Below are 26429 nucleotides of genomic sequence, written 5' to 3' on the forward strand. Positions count from 1 at the left end.
AAAACCTTATTAAATGATTCCACCAAGTATTTGTAGTGCACATAATTCCTTGGATATACGCTCTGAATCGTTGATGATTGCTTGTCAACACACTCATATACACACGCACTATATGGTTGTGCAAGAGCCTCTACTGCATCCATGCTGATTCGTATAGACTACCTCACATCATTGTGGTCGCTGGGGGTGGAGAGATGAAATACTGTTTTCTTGTTTTGCCAGACAGACTCACATACTGTTTGAAAGCTAGTCTTCCAGTAAACTAAACCGTTCCTTCGTCAACAGCCAATTCCTATGAAAGTGTTTTATTTCCTGCTAAAATATTTCTGTCTCCTATGAACATTTGTTGAATTTTAGACCGGTAGAAATCAACCCCCTGTACCATCAAAAACAGTGTCTTTCAACAACACGACAAAATGTATTTCATTGGATATAATTTTGAACCAAATTTTCTTTTAGTATAACCTGTAAATACAAAGGTTGCAATTTTTGTAACCGTTTGTTTTTGTTTGTATTTTATGGTGACAGGGAGACTACGAGCGCCTTGATTTTCGTTATGGTGTCGGGGTTCACAGATGGATTTCTTTTCTCTTCAGGTTCTCCAGCATGCTCAATAGAATTTTAATTGTTTCTCTATTTGTGTGCGCTGTGAGTCTGTGATTGAAGCAAACTTTTAAATATCCTCATGCGTGTACCCAACAGGGTAGTAAAAACTGATCTGTGTCTGTCTGTTGGAATTCAAACCAGAGATAGTCCAGTGGCGTCGATGTGTCCACACCAAAGTCAAGGGAGAAGTTTTGCCCCCGTTTGTCTATGAATAATTTTTCTGCAGAGATATAAAATCCAATATTTGAAAATTGATATCAAACGTAAGTTTTTCGTTTCTATAAGTTTTGAAAACTTCCAAGTAAACACTAATGATGATTATTATATCGGCTTATACCGAATTAGTATTGTGTATTCGTACACTTGCGTCAACAGCTGTTAAATTATGCATAGTTGACTTAATTAACAGAATTTAGAACGGGAACTGGTGCTGTTAGGAAAGTGACTGGTCACAAATAAAAACAATATACATAAACCGTATTATAAATTTAGATTGACGATGATTGGACAATTGTTATACTGGGTAAAGAATAATTTATGCTACTATTTAATTAATATGTATGTGGCTTGGGGTATTAGTATGGGACGACGTGACATACTAGTAATTGATTGACAATTTTTGAGACATTCTTTCCATGATGTTTTATTGGCCCTGAAAATGGCCGTTTCGTTTCATTCTTAAACTCACGGTACTGCACTATACAGACACCTGATCAGAATTCGATTGTCCTCGTGCGTACACCGTCGTCTGAAAAGTGACTGGTTGGCACAATGTACCGCCACACCCTCATAACTGCCGCTGTCTTGATCCGCGTTAGCTGGGAATTGACAAGAAGGGAGGCATTCCGCTCTTCAGCTGACGCGTGACGTCTATGCAAGAGGTCGACGACACTGATAAGTGCCGACTTCCCGACGAGACGGCGGTTCTGCCAACATATCTCAAGCAGATCCTCAACGATCTTGTCCACCACTATTTTAGAAGGGGTTTGGCCTAGGGCAGATTTGTTGATGCGTCGCTGCAGATCTGCGCTGTCGAATCTGGCATCGGCTGCCTTGTGACGTCGTAGAGCAGAGGCGACATCGTTGTCCGCCAGGGAGAACGACAACATACCGCACTGGACCAGCTCCGCAGACGCGCTGCAACCGCTCAAACTGGTTGCTTTTCAGGAATCCTTTGGCAGTCTCGCCACCTGCTGCCAGCACTATGGCCCGCCCACTCGTCTTCTCCGCCAATCTCAGCATGTGACTTGAGCCTTCGATGACAGTCGTCATTGTTAGTGACTTCAGTAGGAAGTGTTGCCTGCGAAGGATTGCACAATGCTCGAAGAACACAGAATGTCTCTAAATTTAAATGTACTAACTGCTTAACTTTGAATGGTCTTGAGAGCTTATAAATTCTAGCACTTGATGTGTCTAGTACATGGTTGTTCAGCAAAAATATTATTTATAGATGATAACTCGAGTTCTGGAGAGTTCATTTAATCCTGCGACCAGTTAAGCAATTGGTACTCGTGTTTTAAAAGACGACGATAGTCCATGAAATGCATTTCTTGATGTAAATCCTCTTTTCGACGTTCCTCCAGTGGTGGGCACACCAAGTAATACTTCTGGGAAATTCAATGTCAATACCAGAGTCTTACCACATGTGTAAGTAGCAGATAATGCTGCAACACTGTAGGAGTCCTTGTCACAATCAATGGCATCATTTTATAATTGACGGTTAAAATATTTGATGACTCGGTTATATTTCAATTAAAGAACGCATCCAAGCAAGCGGAATATGAACTTGTGTTTGACCCTAATTCCTTTCAAACCTTTTCAAAACTTTCATTTGAGACGGTCATTATTACAAAATTAAAAAGTATGTACAAAAATATGACATTTAAAAAAGAAAATCTGCAATGGTCTGGTACTGTTGCATTATACTCAGTGGTTTGAGATTGGCAGACTGATGTTTTGGAACAGGTCTGCTCTGGGTACATGTGTCCCTGGCAACTCAGGCAGCCACATGATGCAGAGGGTGGAGTGATCGAGCTAAACGCATTGGGGGTTAAGAACATAACTAAAATATTGTATAAATTATAAAATAACATGTACTTGGACATCGCGCTCTTAATTACATACAAATTAATCTATAAATACAATACCTGAATAAAACTTCAATTTAAATTTAAATGTTGAAACACTACTTCTGAATATCAAATGTACAACTATTAGTGCATACATTTAGCAGCATGACAATGGCTAAGACCCCTTTCCTGTATGTGTTAGGTTACTGTCCCATTATAAATCGATACATTTTACTGAATATGTTGTAACTATCTGTAAACGTACCATTTTTGTGGAAGTGATGCTGAATATATGATTGGTACTAATATTCCGTGTTGACTTGTCTGACCATTTTTTTTAAGGTTGAATGTTTTGCCTAGCAGTGGTATCTTCGACAGACTGTAGTATTCCAATAGGAAGTTAATTTGCTGTTGCCAACCCCGTGTTAAACTTTCCTACAAGTTCTTGAAGAACTGCCGCATACATAATGTCTTTTGCACTAGCACAAACCTTGTCAAACTATTCAATGTCCAACATGATTGCTTCAACATGCAGGTCGCTTGCTGTCCACACAACAAAGCAACCGACTTCATGTTTTGAAACACCAGGTAGTGTTTTAACTTGATAATTATACTGTTGTTCAGGTTTAGCTCAAGCTCGCTGTCTTTTCTTTGTAAGAAATCAATAGTGTTCTCATGTATATCTTCATAGCGAGCATTGATTGGGCACTTGAACTCGACACATGCTGGTCCGCAGCAATCACAAATTTTCGATGAGGCACCAATGAATGGAACATCCTTGTTAATAACAAATCCACTTTTCTGTAGCCGGCTGTTTTCATGCAATGGTCTAATCTCCTCCATGAACTTCGAAGAGCATCTTTCTTATTGCCGCAGCCCAATTTCGTTGCATTGGTCTTAAACAATTTTCGCTTGGGTAGCAGATATATTTTATCAAACTCTTTGATGGTGAAACTTGTTTTGGCTTTTGATACGATTACCCATCTTGCTCGAAACCACAAATTTGAGCGTGCCTGGCCTCTTGTTTCCTTTTCCACACTTTTAGCTTACTGTTTGGAACAGAGCACATTGATGCTAGCACATTTGTCAGTTTTTTTTTGTAATTCATGCCATCACATTTTTCATCATTCAACTCTGTCATTGTCATCGGGTTCTCTTCTGGTTTGGCCACTTCACTTGGCTCTTCAATCGAGAGAAGTGCTGGTTTATATGTCAGTTTGATAAGTTTGCCACAAAAACAACCTTCAGGGACTGTTCGTTTCCTTGTAGACGAGGCACCTGGTGTGACAGGAGTAGCAGAATTGGCAGCTTCTATCCTGTTATCAAACTGCTTCTAAGCTTTTTTTTCGGATCCAGGGTTTCCGCCAGGAAATTCATAAGGCATGTCGGGAGGGATGGTTCGGGAGGGGTGTCCCCTCCCCACGTCGATTTTTGTTATTTTCCTAATCAAAATGGTGCAATTTCCTTTATTTTTAACATGTTTGCAGTTATGTTCCTATTATTTAGAATAACCAACTCAAGTCCGATTTATATTAAACATATTTTCGAAAAGGTTTAATTGTTTCTATTCATTTAATATTTGTTTTTCTCAAGTATTCCGACAATACAATATCGACGATATTGATCGACTTATGTTTCGTTTAGTGCGGGTTTTATATTGACACCGTTGAGGTCACAGCAAAATGTGTAAAACACGCTGTCTGCTTACTGGAACACAAAAGAGCCCGGAGCAAAGCGACTGCTCGTGGGTGCTGTAAAACTGCAACAACTTATAATTTTAAAGCCGGGTCGGCTATATAATAACTAAAAGGGAATTTAATGTGAATTTCAGATTTATTTATCTCTTTTCTAAATAAATCAAAAGAACGATTAAATAATCAATAAGATTCAAGTTCAATAATAACTTAAAATATAACTTTACAAAAATCACACAACTCAATTACATACGACGACATAGCATAACCCTTGTTAACACTGATATCTTAACACGGTTATATTACAATTAAACAAGGAGCCGGCGTTTCTCTCTCGTCCACTCGCACATCATCTTTTGCCTCCGTCTTTAAGAAGTCCGACACACTAGGGCCCTCATAGAAACGCGTAAAATTGCTTTCAGTGCCTCATTTTGCAGACGGTTTCGCTACGCCGTCTTTACGCGTTTCATGGTAGAGAAACCGCACTCGCTATCTGCTGTCGATGTTAGGAGTAGTAGGCCCAGTGCTGCCAACAGACGAAGGTTGGGCATCGCCTCCTTCAGCGGGCCCGCGACCTTCTCCATTAGCATGGTTGTGGATGTTTTCTGGAGCAAAAGGTCTTTAGCGATAGTGTTCTTGAGGACCCTGTACTCGGGGGCGGCCTCGATGGCATCTGGTAGTACTGCGGTGAACCGCTCGACCAGCATCTGCAAATCATGTTTGAGTTATGTTTTTATTGAACAAAACTTGTGAAAAAAATCGAATCTTTAACAAGAGGATGTTTGTTTTCACGTGTTAAAGAAAAATAATGTTAAAACTATATCAATTTAAACTACAACTCTGGTAATTTACATTCCTCTAATTACCTGTATTTCGTCTTTGCAGTGATCGTTCCGCTCCGCCAGGTTTTCGGGTACTGCAGTGTGGTTGAACATAGAGAAGGCCTCCAGCACGGGGATGTGAGGGAATATGCCTTCCAGATTGATGACAACGGCATCGATAAACTTGTCAAAGACGTTTTTCTTAAGATCTGAGACGTCGTTCGCGCTGTGTTTCTTGAAGCTGGTCTGGCAGTTGCCCTATGGTATTGGGAAGCTCCCTGTAGTTCATCTCTCATTGCTCTTTCATTGACCGGACCGTGGCACCCATCACTGGAGTTCCGACTGTGCTGTAGACCGCGTCCTTCGTCTGAAATGTGAAGCAAGACGTGCATCAATGGCATTGTGAATATATACATGTACTAAAGGTGTTCAACTACCAATGCATTTTTACTTCATTTATTTGAAGAAGAAAACACATCGTATATATACGAGCTTTTTGTATCAATTAAGGTAAAATCATATTGAATAAATTCTAATTTTAATAAATAAGGATGTTCATTGCTCTGATGTAACATACCTGCAGCGGAAGGGACAGGTTCGCCAGTACGGGCAACACATCTGACATCATCATCAGAGCTGCCACGAATCGGTATTGCTGCATGAAAATAGCAAGCCCCTGTGCCACTGCGTCGCATTGCTCTCATGCCTGATGCGTCAGACTGGTAAGCAGTGACGGCAGACAGCGTCTGATCACCTTCACGGCCTTGTTGTGCGACAACCATCGAACATCCTTTGCTTCTGTGACCTTCACTTTAGGCTCTTCTAGGATAGTCTGAGAAAAGAATAAACATATAGGACAACACAGAATGCTTTAAGGATGTCATACCAAGTTTTTAACGATTCCAGTGAAAACCAGAACACCATTTTTTTGCTCAAATGTTATTTTAATTCTAATATTAGAAAAAAGTATTTACCAAAGAAATATTATGAAAATGCCACTTTTAACAATTGTATCATCTTGATGTGTACAAAAAAATGAAAATTTGTTAAGGGATATTGCTATGTATATATACTTTGCTATGCAACATAGAAATACTTTACTACAAGCGTTGTAAAAATGTTATAAGTAATATTAATACATACTTCAGTCTTTTGTGTACTTTTGTTCGGTAATGATATTAATTGTGTAACATCTGTAATTACTTGTGATCCCGGGGGTCGTTGAGATGTGTGCCTGACGTATCGGTGGGTACCACTAGATCAACCACACCTGCGTTGGTGACGTCTCGATGACTTAGACGGGATGCAAGTTATTGCAGGGATGTTTTCTGTGCTAGAGTATTGTGTATAGTATTTTATTACAATGTGCACTCTTTAGATCCCTTCTATTTCGTTTCGAAAAGGTATTTAATGCATGCTACACATTCGAATCTGTATTCCGACTTGCACTTCTTTATTTCTGAACTCTTTAGCTTTCGTGTTTTTTTTTTTGTTGTTTTATTATTTCGTTCTTTTTTTCCATTCACTTGTTGGTTTCTTGTGGGGGTTTTCTCTCTCATTTGTTTGTTTTGTAATTGCGTTTGCATTATATTGTACATTGTTCAACCGATGTTACCCTTGTTGCTTTTGCACATTTGTAATAAACATATTTGTTGTCTTGTGCCGGTGGCCTTTAGCAAATAAATATTGAACTTGAACTTGAGCATTAAAAATCAAATTGAAGAAATTTACATTTGCATTACGCTTATTACGACGAGGAGCACGTAGTTAAGTTCCCGGACTGTCATAATCAAACTTTACAGCTTATCATAATTAAATGAAACGATAAAGTTTTATTCACGTCTATGCAATATATTTTTTATCAGAAAAACTTAATTGCATAATGCGATGGATCAAGTCAAGATGGTCAAATGTTAAGGACATCGAATGCGCTTAATTGTAATTCGGTACAGCGTAACAACACAGTGATTTTACTTCCAACTTTATTTTCAAAATGATTAAAACTGTATCAAAGTCATTTTATTGAATGTGTAGTTCTCACCGTCTGCGCTCTCATGCAACCAAGAAAACGTCTCCTACCACTTGAGACCGAACCCAGAAAAACACTGTTTCGACGGTGTTGAAACACAGATTGGCGGTTCAACAGCTAGAGTCGGTGAGCTTGAGCAAGTGAAACTCTTTTTTTTATTTCATTGAATAATATTATAAAATAATAATAAATTTGTATCCATAATCAGTCAACAGAAATATGATTAAATGTATAAACAAAAACAGCTACTGCAACCACAGCTTATCAGAGCATAAATACAACTTGGTTTTAGACATTCGCGGAACGCTTGATTTTAAACTACCCTTACGTATATTGTCATGGTTATCAATATCTAGACACAATCTTACCTTAGCTGTCACCACCAGACGACCCCCTTTATGATCCCTGGAGTGTCTCTGACCCATCCACAAACAAACTGGTTGTACGCTCCCAGAGACTTGTATGATTTTAAATCATATGCACTGTATGTACTTGGAGTAAACAAAAGGTAATTCACGATATTTGGATATGTAACTGACAGAAAAATGTCAACATTCCGAGTCCAGGCAAATTTTGCCTCATACAAGTCTCAGCCAACAATGATCATCAATTTTGCTTCGTATCGCTTTCTTTCCTCAATTGCAAGTCCATCTTTATAATATAACGATTTAGTTTGTTTTGAAACACAATTTGCCATAACTATTAGCGTAATAAACACAGCTGAGATGAGGAATGTTTACGAACGAATATTTTATCAGATTTGCAAAGAGCATTTACGTTTTTACGGAAATGTTTTAATACAAAAAGAATGTTTATGATTCAAATTTATAGGAACTGATTTGCAGCTATTTTTAAAAAGATATATACATTTTTGTAATCCGTTAATAAATATCATCTACTATTTTTCATTATTTTCTCAAGAACTTTCTTATTTTGCAAGATATCATCAAGAACTCTCAAAACATTGATGAATAGGAAGTCTGGCATTTTGACATAAAAACGAACTAATAATGTTGACAGACTTTTCCGAAATAATGTGAATGTTTTTTATCCAAAATCTGAAAAAATCTTCTTTTGTAAAATTTGTATAACTCTACTACTCGAAAACATAGAATATATATTTCACTAGCAAATGGTTCGTTCATCAAACCTAAATAAAACATGAACTTTTTTAACGTTTTAGTTATTGACCAACACCCACTTTTGCATTGTGGCCGGCTCTTCAAGTTTCCCCATGCTTGAACCGGATGCTGGACTTACCAAAAAAACGCATGATGAGCGAAAGATAATTACTTAAATAAGCAATAAGTTACCGAAATCCGTCTTCTATACATTTTGTTATTGTTCTAACATTTATATTATATAAATACATAACCACCAAAATAAAAAAAAATATTTTAAAATTTTAATTTTGAGATCGAATTCCTGGGCACCAACCAAAAGATAGTTAAACGCTACCAACATACACATTTTACCAATATCTATACGACAGCTTTGAACTTTGATCTCAGTGACTGTTGTATAGAGAGCGCTGAACGCTATGGGACCATAAATTCGCATAACGTCAATTATAAAACAAAGCGGCCAATTATAGTCACATTCAGGTATATTCTGAAGTAGACACCGTCATGAGAACTGCTTGATTTCTTGCCGGTTGCAAATACGCAGTTGACAGGGACTACCATGATGAAATCGGCCCATGTTCAAAGCTTACAGGGCTGAACACCGTTCTGCAAGAGTACAGGTTCGCTATCCGGCCGCTCTTTTAGTAAACGGGGAAATCGTCCGCGACGAGTCCCCTGGATAGCACAGACTGCTAAACCGTGCATCACGATGGTAACACGGCTATAACAAAACCTAGACGAGAAGTGCCACACTTTTCGACAATACCAAGCTGAAGGTGCACAAATCGCTTTCACAACCGCAGAAAAGTGTCATTCCCATGACGCAGGTGTACAAGTTTTGTAAAAAAAACGCAACCCGGTCGACCCCGGTCACGTGCAAATTCAAAAGCGATGAAGAGTGCACGCCCACCAAAAACCACGTCACAGTTGCCAAAGGCGACAGCCAATCGGATCGAAGGCCAAAATGACGTGAAAGGAAATTCCAAAGATTAGCATCCACAAAGCGACACGAGTGTACATAGTTTACCTACAGTAAAATTCGCAATACTTAATGTGTAGGGTCTAATAACAAAAGCGAAAAATAAACTAGATTCACAAGACATTGAACATATACATATACTCGTATTTAATCGCCATGATATTGTTTGTTTCACAGAAACTTGGTGTGCGGAGCTGGGTTTATTTATGTAACTTTAGACAGAATATAGAAATTGAAAGGAACAAATCGTAATTTTGGTGTCATTATTCTAAATGTTTCAGAAAAACTAGCACATGATAACATATTTATCTTAAAACATAACGATTCACACATTTGATTTAGACTTCAAGGTAATCATTTTATTTTAGGCACTGATTTATTTATTTGCTTATGCTATAACGTGTTTAGCAATTCTAGCAGATAAGTTCTTAATGAGGGTAATATGTATGATACAATTTCAGAAAATATGATACACATACAGGACATATAAAACGATGCTCTGCGTTCGTTCATGATACTCGGCAATTTAAACGCTAGAATTGGTACATTGCCAGACTATGTTGTACATAACACACGATTGTATTGGTATTTCTGGATATTTTACCAAACGATTACAATACAGATAATGAATTGCCAAGAAAATCAATGGATAAGAGTACAAATGCAAATGGGTCGCTACTTTTAGAATTCCTTAGGCAATCGGGTCTCAGAGTATGCAATGATATTGGAGCGAACACCTATTTAAGAAATGAATTGCGGGGTTGATGTCATGATCGGGGTATTAACGCCATTCAAGGTCACTGTGACCTTGATCTTTCGCCCGATGACCCCAAAGAACGATAGGGGTCATCTATTGGTCAGGCCTAACTTCCATATAATGTTTGATGATCATATATTTAGGCATTGTTGAGTTATCACACGGACAAGCTTCAAAATTATTTTACCATTAAAGGTGACTGTGGCCTTGACCTTTGACCGGATGAGCCCTATAACAAATCAGGCCCAACCTTAATGTCAAGATTGATACGTCCAGGAATTGTTAAGTTATCACTTGGACAAGCTTTGGTCTACCGACCGACCGACCGACCAACATGTGCAAAGCAATATACCCCTCTTCTTCGTAGGGGGGCATAATAATAAGCAGCAGCTGTATTGCCTATTTGTTGACTATTCTAAAGCGTTCGATTTTTCAGTTAGTAAAAATATCTGGTATAAAATGTATAAGCAAGATATAAATGGTAAACCATTTGATGTCATTACAAGTATGTATCTAAAGATGAAATATGGCGTAAAGTTACTAAATGATTCTGGTGATATATTTGAAAGTTTACTTGGTGTACGACAAGGGGAATGTCTTAGTTCATTTATATTCTCCTTATACCTTAATGATTTAGAAGATTAGTTATTCCATAAGGTGTCTTAGAAGTATAACTCGAATGCCCTGTAATGCTACATAATCTTACAACAGACTAGCGATTATCCTAAAATGAGAATGTGATAACGAGTGGTTTGTGTTGTATGAAGTCGTCTGGTTTTCATTGACTTGATTATAACACCGATTCAAAAAAATTCCGAGTATTTCAAATCCAGACCTGATGAATTGGGAATATATTTCATTTTTTTATTTAGCAACAAATGCTGCAGACATCATGACGGCGTGATTACGAATACTGCTTTTTCTTTTTTCAATGATTTATATTTTATAGGATGATATCACAATATTCTGATTAATGGCCTTGCACCAGCTTTAATGAAAATAGAATTTCTATTTAGCGGTCAAGATGGCGGAAAGTTTGGTTAAGTGTACACATTCACAACTTATTTTGCCACAGCAACATCATCTTTCAACATACGTATTAAAACAGGCATTATACCAGTCATTTTTTACATGTAATATTTTTAAAAGGCAAATATATGAGAGGGGGCATGGTTATACACGCAATGCATAATGGAAAAATAAAAATAAAACTACAATTGAAATCAAATTAAAAACTTGATTTTGAAAGATAAAGAAAAACACATTAACGTTGTAATGTTGTTATTTTTCAATTATTACAAAACTAGTACATATATGTGCATGTTCACTGAAAATTATTTAAAACTATTCAATATTTAGTTGATCAAATAAATGAATGAATTATATATTGGGAAAGAATCACAAGTCATTATTATTCAAAGCGGCTAACAAGATGAGTGCCGAAAGAACAAAAATGTTTAATTCCTACTGAACATTTCCGTCTGTTTTGATGGCATGCCAGAAATCGTCTTAACGTTATTGATTTTAATAATAGCAATTGTAAAACACATGTTCAAAATGTTTCAAAGAAGGCTACCAGTCAATTATTGTGGTTCAGATGCATTGGCTTACATCTTTGGTCAACTAATTGTTCATATTCAACATTTTTAGCGTCCTCGATGGCCACTAAAAGGTAACAAAACGGACGTTTTCTTAAATACTGTACCTACGATATTTCAAGAGATGTTTTCAGACATGACTTTAAACTAATATTTACTTTTTTAAATATCATTTATTCCTATATTCTCACACATTAAATCTAGACAAAAATCAATAAAGCCTAAAAGATTGCTGCGATCAACCATTTTTTTGTATCGTTTTCGCTACGCATTAAGCCCATTAAGCCTATGGTTAAACGATGATCGGGGAATTTAATACTGCGTTTATACTTACTACTCCGAACAACTCACAACAAACTAAAACCAATGGACGATTAATGAGATTACCTCCACTATTTACCACGTCATTGTTGTAGCAGCAACCCAGCGAAAGCAAATGTCAGGATTCGTTAGGCTTTCTTAATCATTGAAAGAAAAAATGGCAGTGTTCATATTCAATAATGGTTCTCACAATTGCTAACGATGACTTATCTTTGATAAATTGGCGGATATCTGGATTGAACTAGGGTCTTTTTAGAGGGTTTTCTATCTTACAGTACACGGTAGCATTTATTCATTTAGATAAAAATGATTATTTAAACAATCTAAATATATTGGTATTTAAATAGTTATTTGATCATAAAGCTTTCTTTTTTGAGCAAACATTTGACACATTCAATGTGAACTCATTACCTTACAATACCACCGGGATGAGAATTGTTCAAATCAAAACGTTGAAACTCATTTTTATAATTAACTTGGCCAACTTAACCTACTGTCAATTGACAATATGACCAAAACCATTTATCTTATGTAAATACCTTTTTTTATCTAAATAACACATCATTCAAAACGTCAGCCGATGCACAAAGTAAGAATGTTAGACAAAATTGATAAAGTTTCGGTTTGGGACTCCATAATTTTAGTTCATATACAAATATGACCATGTACACAGTTATTGACAAGTTACAGCGCATTAACTTTATTAACTTACAAACTAATTCATTGGAACTACTCTATTTTCAACGTTTTGCACACCAGCTTTTGTCTTTCAGTCATTACTTAATAAGGTCGGCTTGTAGGGTAACTGAATTATTTATATAAATTGAAACTCTATTTCTATCATAATTGCACAATGGGCTGGTTTAAGAATTACAAAATTCTATAAAATACGTTCTTTTTGAAGGGAGATAAATTGCATGATGACAATAAAATCTATACGGATACTATGTGCTTTTATCTGTTGGCAAGATAAAGATTTTAAGCATGGCCAAATAGTTGGATCTACGTATTGGTGGTGGGAAAGTAATGAATAATTAAGCACCTTTGCTTGTATCCTTTCACTACGCTGCTGCTATGATAATGTCGGGGTAAAAAGTCGTCGATAGTCGATACGCGTCATGATATTTTTAAAATATATACTTTATACCACTTACCAGGCGAAAACAGGTTCCAAAAATCATATATTGTCATGAATTCGCCGCCATCTTGCATATCAAGCTCCAAGACCTCACTTAAACCCTTGCATATTCGGAATACGTGTACCCCCCTGGTTTATTGATATATATAAAAAAGGAAAAACATGCTTTTTAAAACATTTGGAAGACATCTCTATAAAAAAACTAAAGCATCAAGTACTGTATGTCCATTTTTGGATAGCCATCTTCGACACCATGTTCAACTTGACTTTGACTAAAATGCTTTATAGCTAAAGAACTGTTTTGTTTTAAATGTTAAATGTGAAAAATAGTATTTTTTTAGCCAAAAAAAGTGAGCAAATGCGAATAAATCGCCATTGCATGATATTATCCTAAATGCCTCAGGAATTATTTAAAAAATGCCTTTTCGCTCAAAACAAAAACTTTCAGAAGATTTCTGACAAGCCACGAAGGCAAATGTGTAAGTTCGTTAGGCATTTAACATTTCTCTACATTCGGCAGTCGTCTTGTAGGCCATTTTGAATAGTAATGACCCTTCATACTTTCTCATTATACAATCTATTGTCAAACTAAATATTTAATATTTTCAAACACATTTCATTATACAAACACTTATAAATTCGAGTAGTGTAATACATGTAGTTGACAAACAATTACAATAGTAATGTATATCTTGAACAGCAGTATACGTATATTTATTATTTTATTGTATTTTACCTTTTAAAAATTATTCTATATCAAATGAAGTTTTATTTATTTATCATTTTGATAATGCCTGTAAGTCATTGTTCTCAATGCTTTTTCAACGTCATTGTGATATATGTTTTTGCATTTCTGTTATGACAAAATGTTGCTATGAAAAAATAAAATCTGCATGTGTGTCTACATTTCAACCTGTGGGCGCCAACTTGATCGTTATCTTGACTATTTATTTTCATTTAACGCAACGCCATAACATCAATCACAATATTGTTTTTTAGACTACCAAAATATGCAAACACATTCTCAACAAACCGCATCGTCTCCTTGTCGAAGTAAAATAATCATTTTTATTTTACATATTTATATATCAAGGGTATATTTTTGCAGTGTTTGCGCAAATCCCCGCATCGTTTTGCAAATAGGTTTTCCTTTAGTCGAAAACATATTTAAGTATTTACATTTTTGTATTTCTATGTTGATATTATGCCTTCATAACATATCTTCAGCAAATTTCAAATAGTAAATACCTAATGAGTGGAGACACTGGAACAATTAGGAATTTGTCAGGTTTAAACAAATGGCACATATTTTGTTTTTTAGTGTGAATATCAGAGCTAAAATGTATCATGGCTCTTTAAAATTAGATATAAGATTTTTTTTAGACAAATTTTAGGGAATTTCATATTAAGTTACTAAGCATGATTGATTATAATTTGGCAATTATCCCGTATTACTTTTTCATATCAAATATTTATTTCAAGAAATGGAACTTGATTGGATATTTTATAAAATTAAATGTTTATTAGATAATTCTAAGTGAGTGTGAACAATTAATTGTGTTAATATACCACCCTCCACAGCTCCACTGCCGATGAACCCTTGCACAATATTGTCCCTTACCTCACCTAGTATAGTCCCGATAAAAAATAAATCATATATATTGACCATAACGCTAATTGTGTTATAACACATACAATTGTGAAATATGTACATCTTATTTTTTGTTGAAAATTAATATTATGTTTCGTAGCTTTATTTCAATATTTGATGCTCGACTTGTTCGCTTTTAAACCATTACTTCATTTAAATAGTTGTCCATTATAAAATTAAGGACCTGAATGGCTTGTGTTTTAAACGTAAATCACTGAAAAGATATTTGTGAAGATAACTCATAATCGAATCAATACAGAGTACTTAATTAACTTTAAAAAATAATGAAAAAACCCCAACAAATTTGGCGACAAATTAGCGGCAAAACAGAGTATCGATGGTAAGTAATCAATAGTTAAGTATGCTGACTGAAACGCGCGTTTTGATTGGTCGGCGATGATATCAGGAACATGATCCATTTATAGTTTTGCACTCGATTTTGCAGCGATTGAATCAGAGATTAGATTTAGTTTTCCCCAAAACCAAACTCTGTCAGTATTGTCAAATGCAGAGGCGAAATCGACATAACAGCAATATTATTTTCCAGGCCATAATCGATAATTTAGTTTAACCAATACGAACTTTAATCAGTCTTTGTGTATTTCCCTTAATCAAGCTTGATTTTCTCCCAGACAGGATAGTTTTCTTTTCTTCCAAATAAGAATTTAATCCATAATATAGGAAAATAATGAATGCTTTCGAAACATTACTTTAACTGTTATTGTTCAAATATTATAATACTCTTTCGGGCTACATTACTTTTTTGTAAATGAGCCTGTTGTCCAGACTTTGAAATGTATATGGGCCATATAGTGATACACCATGCTACATAAATTGGTAAAATATTTAGGCACGTAGCTTTAATATTATCAAAGCAATCAAATCGTTACGGGTATTTGCCATATTTTAAGTATATCACTATTCTTCACACAGTGTTAGGGGGATGGCGAACTCAAAAACATCTTGATAATATTACTCATTTGTTTTTAAAGCATCGTAGATATTTGACAAGGGAAGTAGGGAACTGCGAGTTTTATTCACTCTGTTATAATGTAGCCAGTACCCTTCAGGGTATGGGCTTTTGAATGACGAAGTTTTGACGCTGTTATTTGTTTGTGTTTGCTTATAAATTTATTCATCGTGCTTATATAGGCGCAACCTGAATTTTGTTACTTAAAGCTATTGCTAAAGGCCGTTTTCTTTTATATTTTAAGTAATCAAAATCATATGTATATATTTGGCATTCTAGACGAAATCCAGTCTTATTATTATTATTATTATTATTATTATTATTATTATTATTATTATTATTATTATTAGCAGTAGTAGTAGCAGAAGCAGTAGCAGTAGCAGTAGCAGTAGCAGCAGCAGCAGCAGCAGCAGTAGTTGATGCATTATTAGTATTGTGATCGTTATTGACTACAGACTACTATTATCATTTTGCTAATTCGGACATGTTTTAAGATCATGTCCTGAAACATGTTCTTTTAGCATTATTTTATCTTTTTGAGGTGTATATACTGCATAACAGACTTAACGGCGATCTAAAAATAGTTGTAAAAATAAAAAAGTTCGAATATCAAGCATTATTGAACCTGTTTACTGTCTTGGCAGCAGTGTTCTCAAGTAGGCGAGATAACAACTTTTAATATAATTTATCAAATGTTGACAGGTGTAGATTGTTTTATATGTTATCAGTTGAATTGATAAACGATTACAGTGGAGGCGCACCTGCGAAATAATATAGTCAGGAAGTGGTCATTTCGTACTAAAGAGAATTATTGAAGAAAAGGTAAGTTTAAAATATGTTTCTGATGTTATTTAGTGTATTTCGTTTTAAATAATACATATGTTTTAATATCTTTTCAATGTATGTTTTTCTTGAAGTTAAGTTCATATTTATAAAGGTTATACAATTTTGAATTTTTTTAGGAAATGAATGCAACTCGAAACCCTTAACACACCGTAAAAAGGGTTCTTCAACACTCATACTTTTAATTCAAGGCCCGGTCTTTCAAAGTTCTCGTTAAATAACTCACAATTACGCTGACGTGTTAGCGTTAAATCATCAATGTCAACGTCAACTTACGACATTAACGTTATCCTTTTGTTGTAAGCGTAAGCTAGTGTTAATGTACCGCTCACGTGTTAGCATGAACATCTGCGTTAAGCTCAGTTCCTGTTTGTATTCCCATAAATCTACAACTGCTCCTAAAATTCCGTTCTTTTTTCACGAACGTAAAGGCCATGTTTTACACAACGAAAACGATAAAGGCAAAAATGGTTTAAGGTTACACTACACTAAGTATCAATTGTTGACTGCATTACTTGCCCTAAGGATATCCGTTAACCCTTTTTTTACTGTCCTATTATTCAATAAAATAATTATACTAGCATAAAAATCTAGTCAGCTTTATATTCACTTATCAAATGTAAAATGGATAGATGCTTTAATTTAATCAACGTGATAAGTATAAACGCTTAAATGGTGTTCGATTTGATAGACGAAATAGTGGATATCACAAGGGGCACCTTAAAAATGTATTTGAACAAAAGCATGTTTTACATACATGTATACAGAACATATCATAACAATAGGAATCACAACAAATATAAAATATTAGGCTTTAAACAGCTTTTCACAATTCTGTTGTTCAAAACAGTTACTGGTGATTCAAATGCAATATAAATGCTCACTCTGTAAAATCAAGTGAAACATGTTGACTATAAATTGGTCGATTTATCAATGGGGTGAAGCGTTCGACCGTTCCTACTTTACTGTCTTATCTTTTGCGTACTTTCAAGCTTCCTCAGCTTATGGTAAACTTCCGATATGGAAATATTAAAGTGAGTTGAACTACCATACTTGTCACCAGATACAAGATACAAGAATCATTATTTAAAGTCGGGTAATGTTAACAAGAAACATTAGGTAAATGAGCTATTTTCCGACATGAATAACAAACATACATAACATATCAAATAACAGTAACAATGAGCTTGTGACCTGGAAGTAAAAGTACAGACAAATGTATATTAAAATGAACACATATTGAAGGATGCATACAAGTACAAATAGGAAAAAGGGATTAGAGCATTGTGAGCAGTGTTAACACCAACAAGTTTCCGGCTGTACGGCCAGTCCACAAGCGCACGGTTCCACTAGTTGATAAAATGGTTAGTTGTTTTAACAGTATAGCTTAAAGGGTAATCATACAAATTGAAGTAGCAAAATTGTGAGTAGCAAATATACAAGGAAATAGTAGCTTTGTATATCGACATGTAGTTTGTAAAAACAACAACCAAAAAACAAACGTATAATTAATCTAGCATGATAGGAGAAATACTTTGCAATTATTGCTTAAATGAGATATGATATGTACCATGTTATTTTGATATTATACCTGTAAAGAATGTTAATTGAAATAAATGAAAAAGTGAAGTCGTAACACCTCAACAAAAAACTTTCCAATAGAAAAACACAAGTAATTGTATGTGTTCGACAGATGTAATACAAATTTGAACAACCATAATTAGATATTAGCCCATGTAATTTGATTTAATAAGTTGTTATTTTAGTCAAAGAAGTCCGCTGAAATATTCTCTGGTATTTGAATACCATATCTTGTCCAGTGGGTGTAAGCCATCCCACTGAAAACAAAACTCCTTTTCCGTTTAGACAAAGGGTAAAAGATATTCAGTGCAACATCTTATAGTTCTCAATTTCTTCTATTTTTAAAGCCAAAAGGTATTTTTTACACATTGAACATTTACAAGAGGGACCAGTCCAGGTGCGGATCAGCCTTCTAAATTCCAGGTAGTTTTGGGAGACCCTAATTTCCTTTGGGAGGCTGTTCCATACCTGACTGGCTTCAAAGCGGAAAGAGTTTTTTTCCATATATAGTTGTTCTTACTGATGGAACGTCTACACAGTTTTCGTATCTCATACTAAAATTACATGTCTTAAAAGTTACAAGGTTTTGAACATATTCTGGTGAGATACCATACAGACATTTGTTAGTAGCAACGTTTCTTACCCTACTCAAATGTAATGTTGGCAATTTAACTCTATGAAGGAGATTTTCGTACGTTGAGGTGTAATAATTAAAAATAATTTTTAAAGCTCTGTATTGAATCTTTTCAAATTTTCTGTGTTGGTTTTGCTACAAAAATGCCAAACGACAGGACAGTAGTTGAAATTGGATCTGATGAAAGATTTAAAGATAATAAGCTAAGTATTGGTTTTCAAAAATTTACTTAGTATTTGAAGAATATTCAATTGCTTAGCAGCTTTTTTGCACATTTTAGAAATCTGGGCATCAAAATTTAATAAACTATCTACCTTAACACCAAAGAGTTTCACTTGCTCTTCACAAACATTGGTGTGATTAAGTATATTGAAATGTTTTATTTCTTTAACAGACATTGAGCCAACTGAAATTGCTTGAAATTTATCAGGGTTAGCCTGCATTTGATTGGTAGTAAACCAGTTTACGTCAAAACGTTACTTTCTTCTTCAAGAGTGGTCTTAACAACATCAGGATTTTATCACACACAGAAAGAGTATTGTCATCTGCATAATTATACAAAGCTGCGTTATTAATAAAGAAGGAGATGTCATTTAGGAAGATGTTGAAAACTTAAGGCCCTAGTTTTGATTATTGTGGTACGCCTTTCAGGATGGAGTCCCACTCACTGGTAATTTGACCAAGTTTGACACGTTGCTTTCTGTTTGTAAGGTAGCTGTGCATACGTTTACATGCTGGGGCTGAGAGGCCGTATGCATTAAGCTTATCTAAGACGAGATCACGGGGCAGGCATTCGAATGCTTTTGATAGGTCCATTAGAACTGCGCCAACATATTTGTTCTCACCAAGGCCTTTTTTCGAGTAATCCACCAACCTTAAAAGGGTAGTTTGACATCCAAATGTTGTTCTGAATGCTGCCAGGAAAGGATGAAAAATGTTATCAAAATGACTTATCAGTTGCTCCCGTATGACCCGTTCGTACAATTTGGACATTGATGGTAAAATACTGACTGGTCTATAGTTCTTTTCAATAAAGGGGTCATCTTTCTTGAATATAGGGGTAACTTGTGCTAGCTTAAGATTATTTGGAAATGATCCTTGGTTAATAACTTCATTGGCCATGTTTCTGATGGGAACATGTAAAGTATCTTTTCCAGCAATGATGATTTTGCGAGGATTCAGATCTATACCGTTTTTTTTTTGGATTTAACCTGTCAATGTATTTTCCAATATCTTTATCGGTGACCGGGGTAAAGTGAAAGCCAGGTGGCATTTGGCAATTTTCCTTTATTTTGTCAAGACTAGGGTGTTTTTCTTTAACCTGAGTTCCAGATATTCCAATATTTTCAGCTATATTAATGTAAAATGAGTTCATTTTTTTGGCCACCAGCTTTTGATCAGAAACCTGATTCCCTATGTTGTCTTTGAGTATTATTGGGTTATCTGCTTTATTTGTTGGTTTCTGTGAGAGAAAAGGTTTAATTGTCGGCAAGAAGTCCTTAGATTTGGGTCCTACACTACATCGTTCTTGGAAATAAACAGCTATAGATTTCTCTTTTCACCTTGGTCACATGGACAGTGCATTTGTGGATGCCCAATCTGTCATCATGGAGATATTTTGAATCAGGGCCACGAGGTAATTTGGTGGCAATATTCATTTCATAGCCTGTTAACAATTACTGATTCAATAAGGTATGTATGACTGACAACGCTTTCGACCGTTAAGGCTTCTACATTACAAACTTGACAATCTACATTACAGGATTTTTTAAATACACTTCATAAAGTAAAACTAGTTCATGCCCCGAAACCGGGTAACCAGGTTATTTACTGTATCTTCGGGTTCATGGAAATTTCGAATTTTGTATTTAGAATTACTATGGGCCTCATTCATACATTAACATGACCAAGTGTAATCATTATTCAGGGTGAGCAATCACGTGAGTTCAACATAAAAAAGCATGTTATAAGAAGAATTCACGTTAAAAATAGGATATATATAATTTACGATTGCAACAGAATTTCTTGAAGTATCGATACTTATTAACATAACTAAAAGACATTTCAAAAACAATTCGTTTAATGAATGAAATGAACACAATTTAAGATGTCTTAAATATTACTTCTTACTAAGAAATGTATGCAAAACAAAGACTAGCGGCCCACACAGCGTTGCATCGGTCTACAAAATTCCGCCGTGTTCAAATTTTGGCCAAGGATTGCATCATTAAATACAAACAAATCTAAAATATATTACCTTTGTAGAAGCAGAAAATATCATAGTCTTATATAGGCTATTTTTTCCAATGAACGTTATTTAGGAATTATTGTCACTTTTTTGTTTGTTTACATTGGTTTTGAACCATGGTGACACATGTGAGAACCCCGTTGAAGTCACGTGATTTCCACCCTGTTAATGCGGTTTTATCAGTGAATGTCTGTGTAACAGTAGCACTTCACATTACAACTCACATGCCATAGTGTAGTCACAGCCATACCGTATGGAAAGTCATTAATAAATGAATATGACTCTTTTATCAAAATTAATAACCATATTATTTTTTTATCGTAAACAGATTGGTAGCACATTTCACTGAATATTCACGAATGCAATGTTTCATGATAATTAACACAACTGAATGGTACATGCAATATTCAGATTGTGTAACCTTTATTACAGTCGCGTATGGCTTGTTTAAACACTTATTTAAGCATTATGTTATAACTATTATATACTTTTAATCAGCTCGCTTCAATTTTGACCTACCTATTGAAAGACAAATCATTAGTTCTCACTCAGCTGCATTGTGTATACTTATTTTATTCTATATAGAATATTTACAAAATTGTAAATTTAAACTCAATTTGTATTGGTTTTATTAAAAACCCGATTCCAATATTGAGCCTAGCTAATTAATTAGTTTGACATACTAGTTGCGACTTTAATAAACTAATGCAAACAAAACTAGATAATTTTCTTTACATTGATAAAATAAGCTTTTCATAGCCTTAACAGTTTGCAGAGTACCCCGCAGAAAATGCGTCCATACCTTCATTATACACATTACAGATATACAGTGATAACAAGAGGTCATATGACTAGGCAAAAACAAAAAAAACTGCAGATAAGCGCTTGTACTCTGATTAATTAATTTTAAATGCGCGAAGATTCTAAATGTGCTAATTGTACTCATAGTATTGTTCTTCTTCTGTTCAAATCTGATCAAATTATTTATTAACTTAGATAATGCAAACGACTTTCTGTGTAACATGAGCGGTAATCTGGTTATTGTGACATATATTTTGTTTATGTTTTAAAACATATTTATATTGAAAAATAATTATAGAAACAAGCTCAGTAGCCAAATATTTCAACAAAAACACCGTTTAATTTAAAAGGGTAACTCACAAACAAGAAACATGGAAGAACAGCACAGATCTCCACAAGTAGCACAGTGCATACATACAATGTATGTAAAACTAGGAATGTTTACCAAGGATTGTTAGGTACCGCCTTGGAACGGTCAGTAAAATGTAAATTTACTGGGGGTTTTAACCAGTTTAAGTGCACAAACCTCAAGAAAAAAACGTAAAAGGTAAATCTTATCGAAGTATGCATTAACTTGAGGAACCTTAATAAAAAACAAATGATAATAAACTTATAGGTAAGCCCCAAGAACTTCAATAATGAGAGATCCCAACTCTATCTGCAGACGGAGAAATAAAATTCAGAGCACCTATTGCAAAACACTTTTCAAAGTTACAATGCAGTCAATGTTTGAAACTATGCGCATCACACACAGTCTGGCTTATAAAATAAAAGGTTTAGAACTGTGTGATTATAGACTTTCATAATAAAAAGCATCATTGTACTAAAACTGGGAACAAATAAAGAGAACATTATTAAACATAAAGGCGACATATATTAGCTATTTTTTCTTCCAAATTATTACCTTTGTAAATTAGTCAGCCTTTCCGTTTTTATATACTGCAGACAGGGATGGACCGAGATCCAGAAAACAAAGCATTGATGTCTCTCCGACTAGCTCGAGTAATGGACGACATTGGCGTAAACCGTTTGGTAGTGAAGAGAAGGCGGGAAACCTACCTGCAGAGAGAGAATATTGAGACTATGGTGGACCATCTAAAGGGTTTTAAGACGACGAATTTCCATTTCGGCAGCCAGTCAGAAGGATCTACAACTTTAGGCATGCGTTCAGATATTGATCAACTCAAATGTACGGAAAACATCAACATCATATTAAACTTGACGGACTGGGAGTACGGGGTAGAGACTTACCTGATGGTTAAGGAGGGGAACACTCCACCACAACACTACTGGTTACAGTATGTCAGGGAAGATTCTCCAGAACCAAATGGATATTATGGACAGGAAGATGGCGTACCGTATGAGGATGGACGTGTGTTTTTGAGCAATCGGTTAGAAAAAAAAGACTGGGTAAGGTTTCTTGGAAACAGATGTGTAATTAGTGGACCTTCGGTTAGTTATTCTGAGGAATGGGATTATGTTTTCGCATTGAAGTGTAAACAGTTGCCACCGGAAGTAGAATGGTGGTTACAACGTCCAAGAAGTAGTCATTGGCCCACAAGGGAAATGATGCAGGATGCACGGGAATGCTCTTGTTTTCTTGTTCCTGATGGACATTTCCAGAGTCTGAATGAAGGGATTGAATGGCGAATATCTCCAAACCAGATCGAAAGGATTCTTGTATTTAGCTTCACCACAGTGCAGTTAAAATGCTACGTGGTCTTCAAGATGCTTAAGAAATATTTAAACGAACACTATTTAGGCCACCATGGCAAATTAACATCGTTCCATTGCAAGACCATCATGTTCTTTACAATCGAAAGAATATCTCCAGCGGAGTGGAAAGAAGATCGGCTCATAAAATGCATCAGTTATTGTTTGCATACACTGTTAACGTTCTTGAAGAGGGGTTATTGTCCACACTTTATCCTTTCTGGAGTCAACCTTTTTGAAGGAAAAATATCTCGCTGCTGCCAAATTTCTTTAATGGAGATTGTAAAAGTGTTTTTGAAAAATAATTTAATGATACTGTACGATTTGCAGATCGATAGCTTAGGACAAAGGATCCAAACCCCTTCAAGCGACATGTTGGAACCCCGATCAGCATTATTCAAGACGATAAATAATGTTTTAGCATGCGACTTAATAGAACATGTTAGTTTTAAACTAACATTTTGTATTCATGCAATCGCAAATGATGAATTAAATCCTGCACAATTTCGACGATTATTTAATGAATTTGCTATACTTGACGATGACAACATCATTAATATATTAGGTTGCTATGAGCGTTATGCACTGTCACTATTAAAGCCGCACGTTTTCTCCTTGGTTGCATCAATTGTCTCGTCATCTTTTATAGAACATAACATTCCTTTTAAACCAGAAATATATCATCTCTATGAACGTTCTTTTGACACGGACGTAACATCCAGCCGATTGAAACTGGCGTCCATGTTATATTGCAATGCAGATTATCTTAAAGCGGGTGACGTGTTGAGTGACATTGAACTAAGATATAGCGTTAATGTACATGCTATTTGCGGCTGTAAAAGGAAATTTGATGGTGATGAACCCGAGTTATTAAGTGAAAATACAGTACACGATTGGAACTATAATACCGCATTACTTAAAGTTGCCCTATGTGTAAGGTTTACACGTTTAGAAGCATTTTGTGTACCAACCATTTTGTTATGTGAAATGAACAGAGCAGTGAATGACGACGTTCAATTTAGACGTATGAGTGAATTTTTCTGGATGGACATGGCTGTAGTAGACTCTAGACCATACTTATTCTACCTGCAGTATCTCACATACGGGAAATTGGATCTTCGCCTCAGGCAGGAGGAGGCACTCTCGAATTTAGAAAAATGTGTTATTAACCGTGACATGGGTACATTGAATCATCCTGAGACAGGCATAAACTTGTTGGGACACTGCTGGGAATTGGAAGGATACCACCAAAAAGCACTACAATGTTACATACGTTCAGTTTTTAAAGAGCCGCGAAATAATGCGGCCAACTGGCATATCAGGAGATTGACGGGCAACCGTCTGAGAGTCTTTGTTATTTAGTACTCACTTTATCAATAAACTTTCAGCGCATTCCTTAGTGTAGAGTGTTGCGAGTGGTCTAGTGGTATATGTGTCCGCCTCTCATACAAGAGGTTATGGGTTCAATCCCTACCAGGGTGAAAGTAGTCTAGTGGTATAGGTGTCCGCCTTTCACCCAAGAGGTAATGGGCTCCATCCCCACCAGGGTACTTTCTCATGGTCTCTCAAAAGGACACAGTACTGGTTTCTGCCCAGGGAACGGACTTTCGTCACAATCGAGATTAAATACATAAGTATAAACCAAATTATATCTTAATTGCGTTTCTATTTTAGAGATTACTTTTCATATTGAAATGCTCAGACAATTGTTTGTGAATAAATTCAATCTTATTCATTAAATGATTAAATTAAAAAAGAAAACTTATATATTTGTTTTTTGTCTACATCTTGATATTAATTATTCAGAGAAACGACTCCGGAGAAATGGATTTTGCAAAATTGATAAAATCGAGCCTTTGCTGAGTCGTCATCGTTATTTATTGGATTTGAGCGATCTTGCTAAATGCCACTTATATACACTAAAACTACTTATAGATACCTACAGGCCTTAAGCTGACCAAGTCCGAGAGAGAAAAATGATCTAAACATTACAATACTGAAAAAAAAATGAAATAAAATACATTGAATATGTTTCTCAACTTAAATAAATTATAAAACATTTCGTCAAATCCTCCAATATTTGGATTTGACAAGCAATTGACCTTATGACAGGATTTGATTGACAGGTCCTATCAGCCAATCAGAATACAGCGTTGATAAGCCGTGTTGTTATCCGCCATTTTGTCCGTCAAACTGACCAGAGTCCGTCATATATATGCATTGGCATTTCCTCGCCTTTTTAGTATTATGGTAAAAAGGTGCTGTTATGACACTTGTAATTCGGATACAATGAAGCCAGACCGGCGTGTTATTCGTTCCGTTTTCGAAACCAGCGAGTCATTTAGAAAAATGCAATCGCTGGATCAGACTCTCTGGAAGACATCACCAACAGTTGAAATTTTGAAAGATCGTTCAAAGGCGAAACATCTATACGTCTGTACAAAAGTATGTTCCTGAACAAAACTACTTATTTACTTATAAGGGGGGGGGGGGGGCAAATCATTCCGCTTTAAATTTATTTAATATTGAAATTGTCCGTCCGTGACCTAAATTAGTGTTACTTTTTAAAACTTTAAACATCGCAGTACATTTATGCTTTCGGTTGTGTTGTGAAATCGGCATTAATGGCCATTTACTATCAGGTTCAACATGGACACGACTGATTTCATTCAAGAAAGAGGTATTTTAGTTGATACCGTTGTATATGCATATAAACTGCTTTGCTTTCAAAGTAAATCAGGAAATGATGAACAACTAAATTTTTGTCCGAACCAGCGCATGCTTCCGAATCTCATCTACTCGTATGGTTACTATGTAAACAATGGCTATTGTAGTTGTCATTTCGACACATT

General features: G+C 35.4%; 1 protein-coding gene across 1 annotated transcript; it reads left to right on the forward strand.

The window, feature by feature from the left end:
• Window positions 1-16500: 16500 nt before the first annotated feature.
• On the forward strand, window positions 16501-25274 carry LOC128235370 (uncharacterized). Its single transcript, XM_052950180.1, has 2 exons — window positions 16501-16579; window positions 22810-25274. The coding sequence occupies exon 2, from the start codon at window positions 22816-22818 to the stop codon at window positions 24937-24939; it is 2124 nt and encodes a 707-aa protein (XP_052806140.1). The 5' UTR covers window positions 16501-16579; window positions 22810-22815; the 3' UTR covers window positions 24940-25274.
• Window positions 25275-26429: the final 1155 nt, after the last annotated feature.

The sequence above is a fragment of the Mya arenaria genome, chromosome 5, assembly GCF_026914265.1.
Source record: "Mya arenaria isolate MELC-2E11 chromosome 5, ASM2691426v1".
NCBI classification, from domain to species: domain Eukaryota; kingdom Metazoa; phylum Mollusca; class Bivalvia; order Myida; family Myidae; genus Mya; species Mya arenaria.

Excerpts from the sequence above, each read along its gene's own strand:
- LOC128235370 (XM_052950180.1), top strand. The coding sequence starts at position 22,816 with ATGGACCGAGATCCAGAAAACAAAGCATTGATGTCTCTCCGACTAGCT.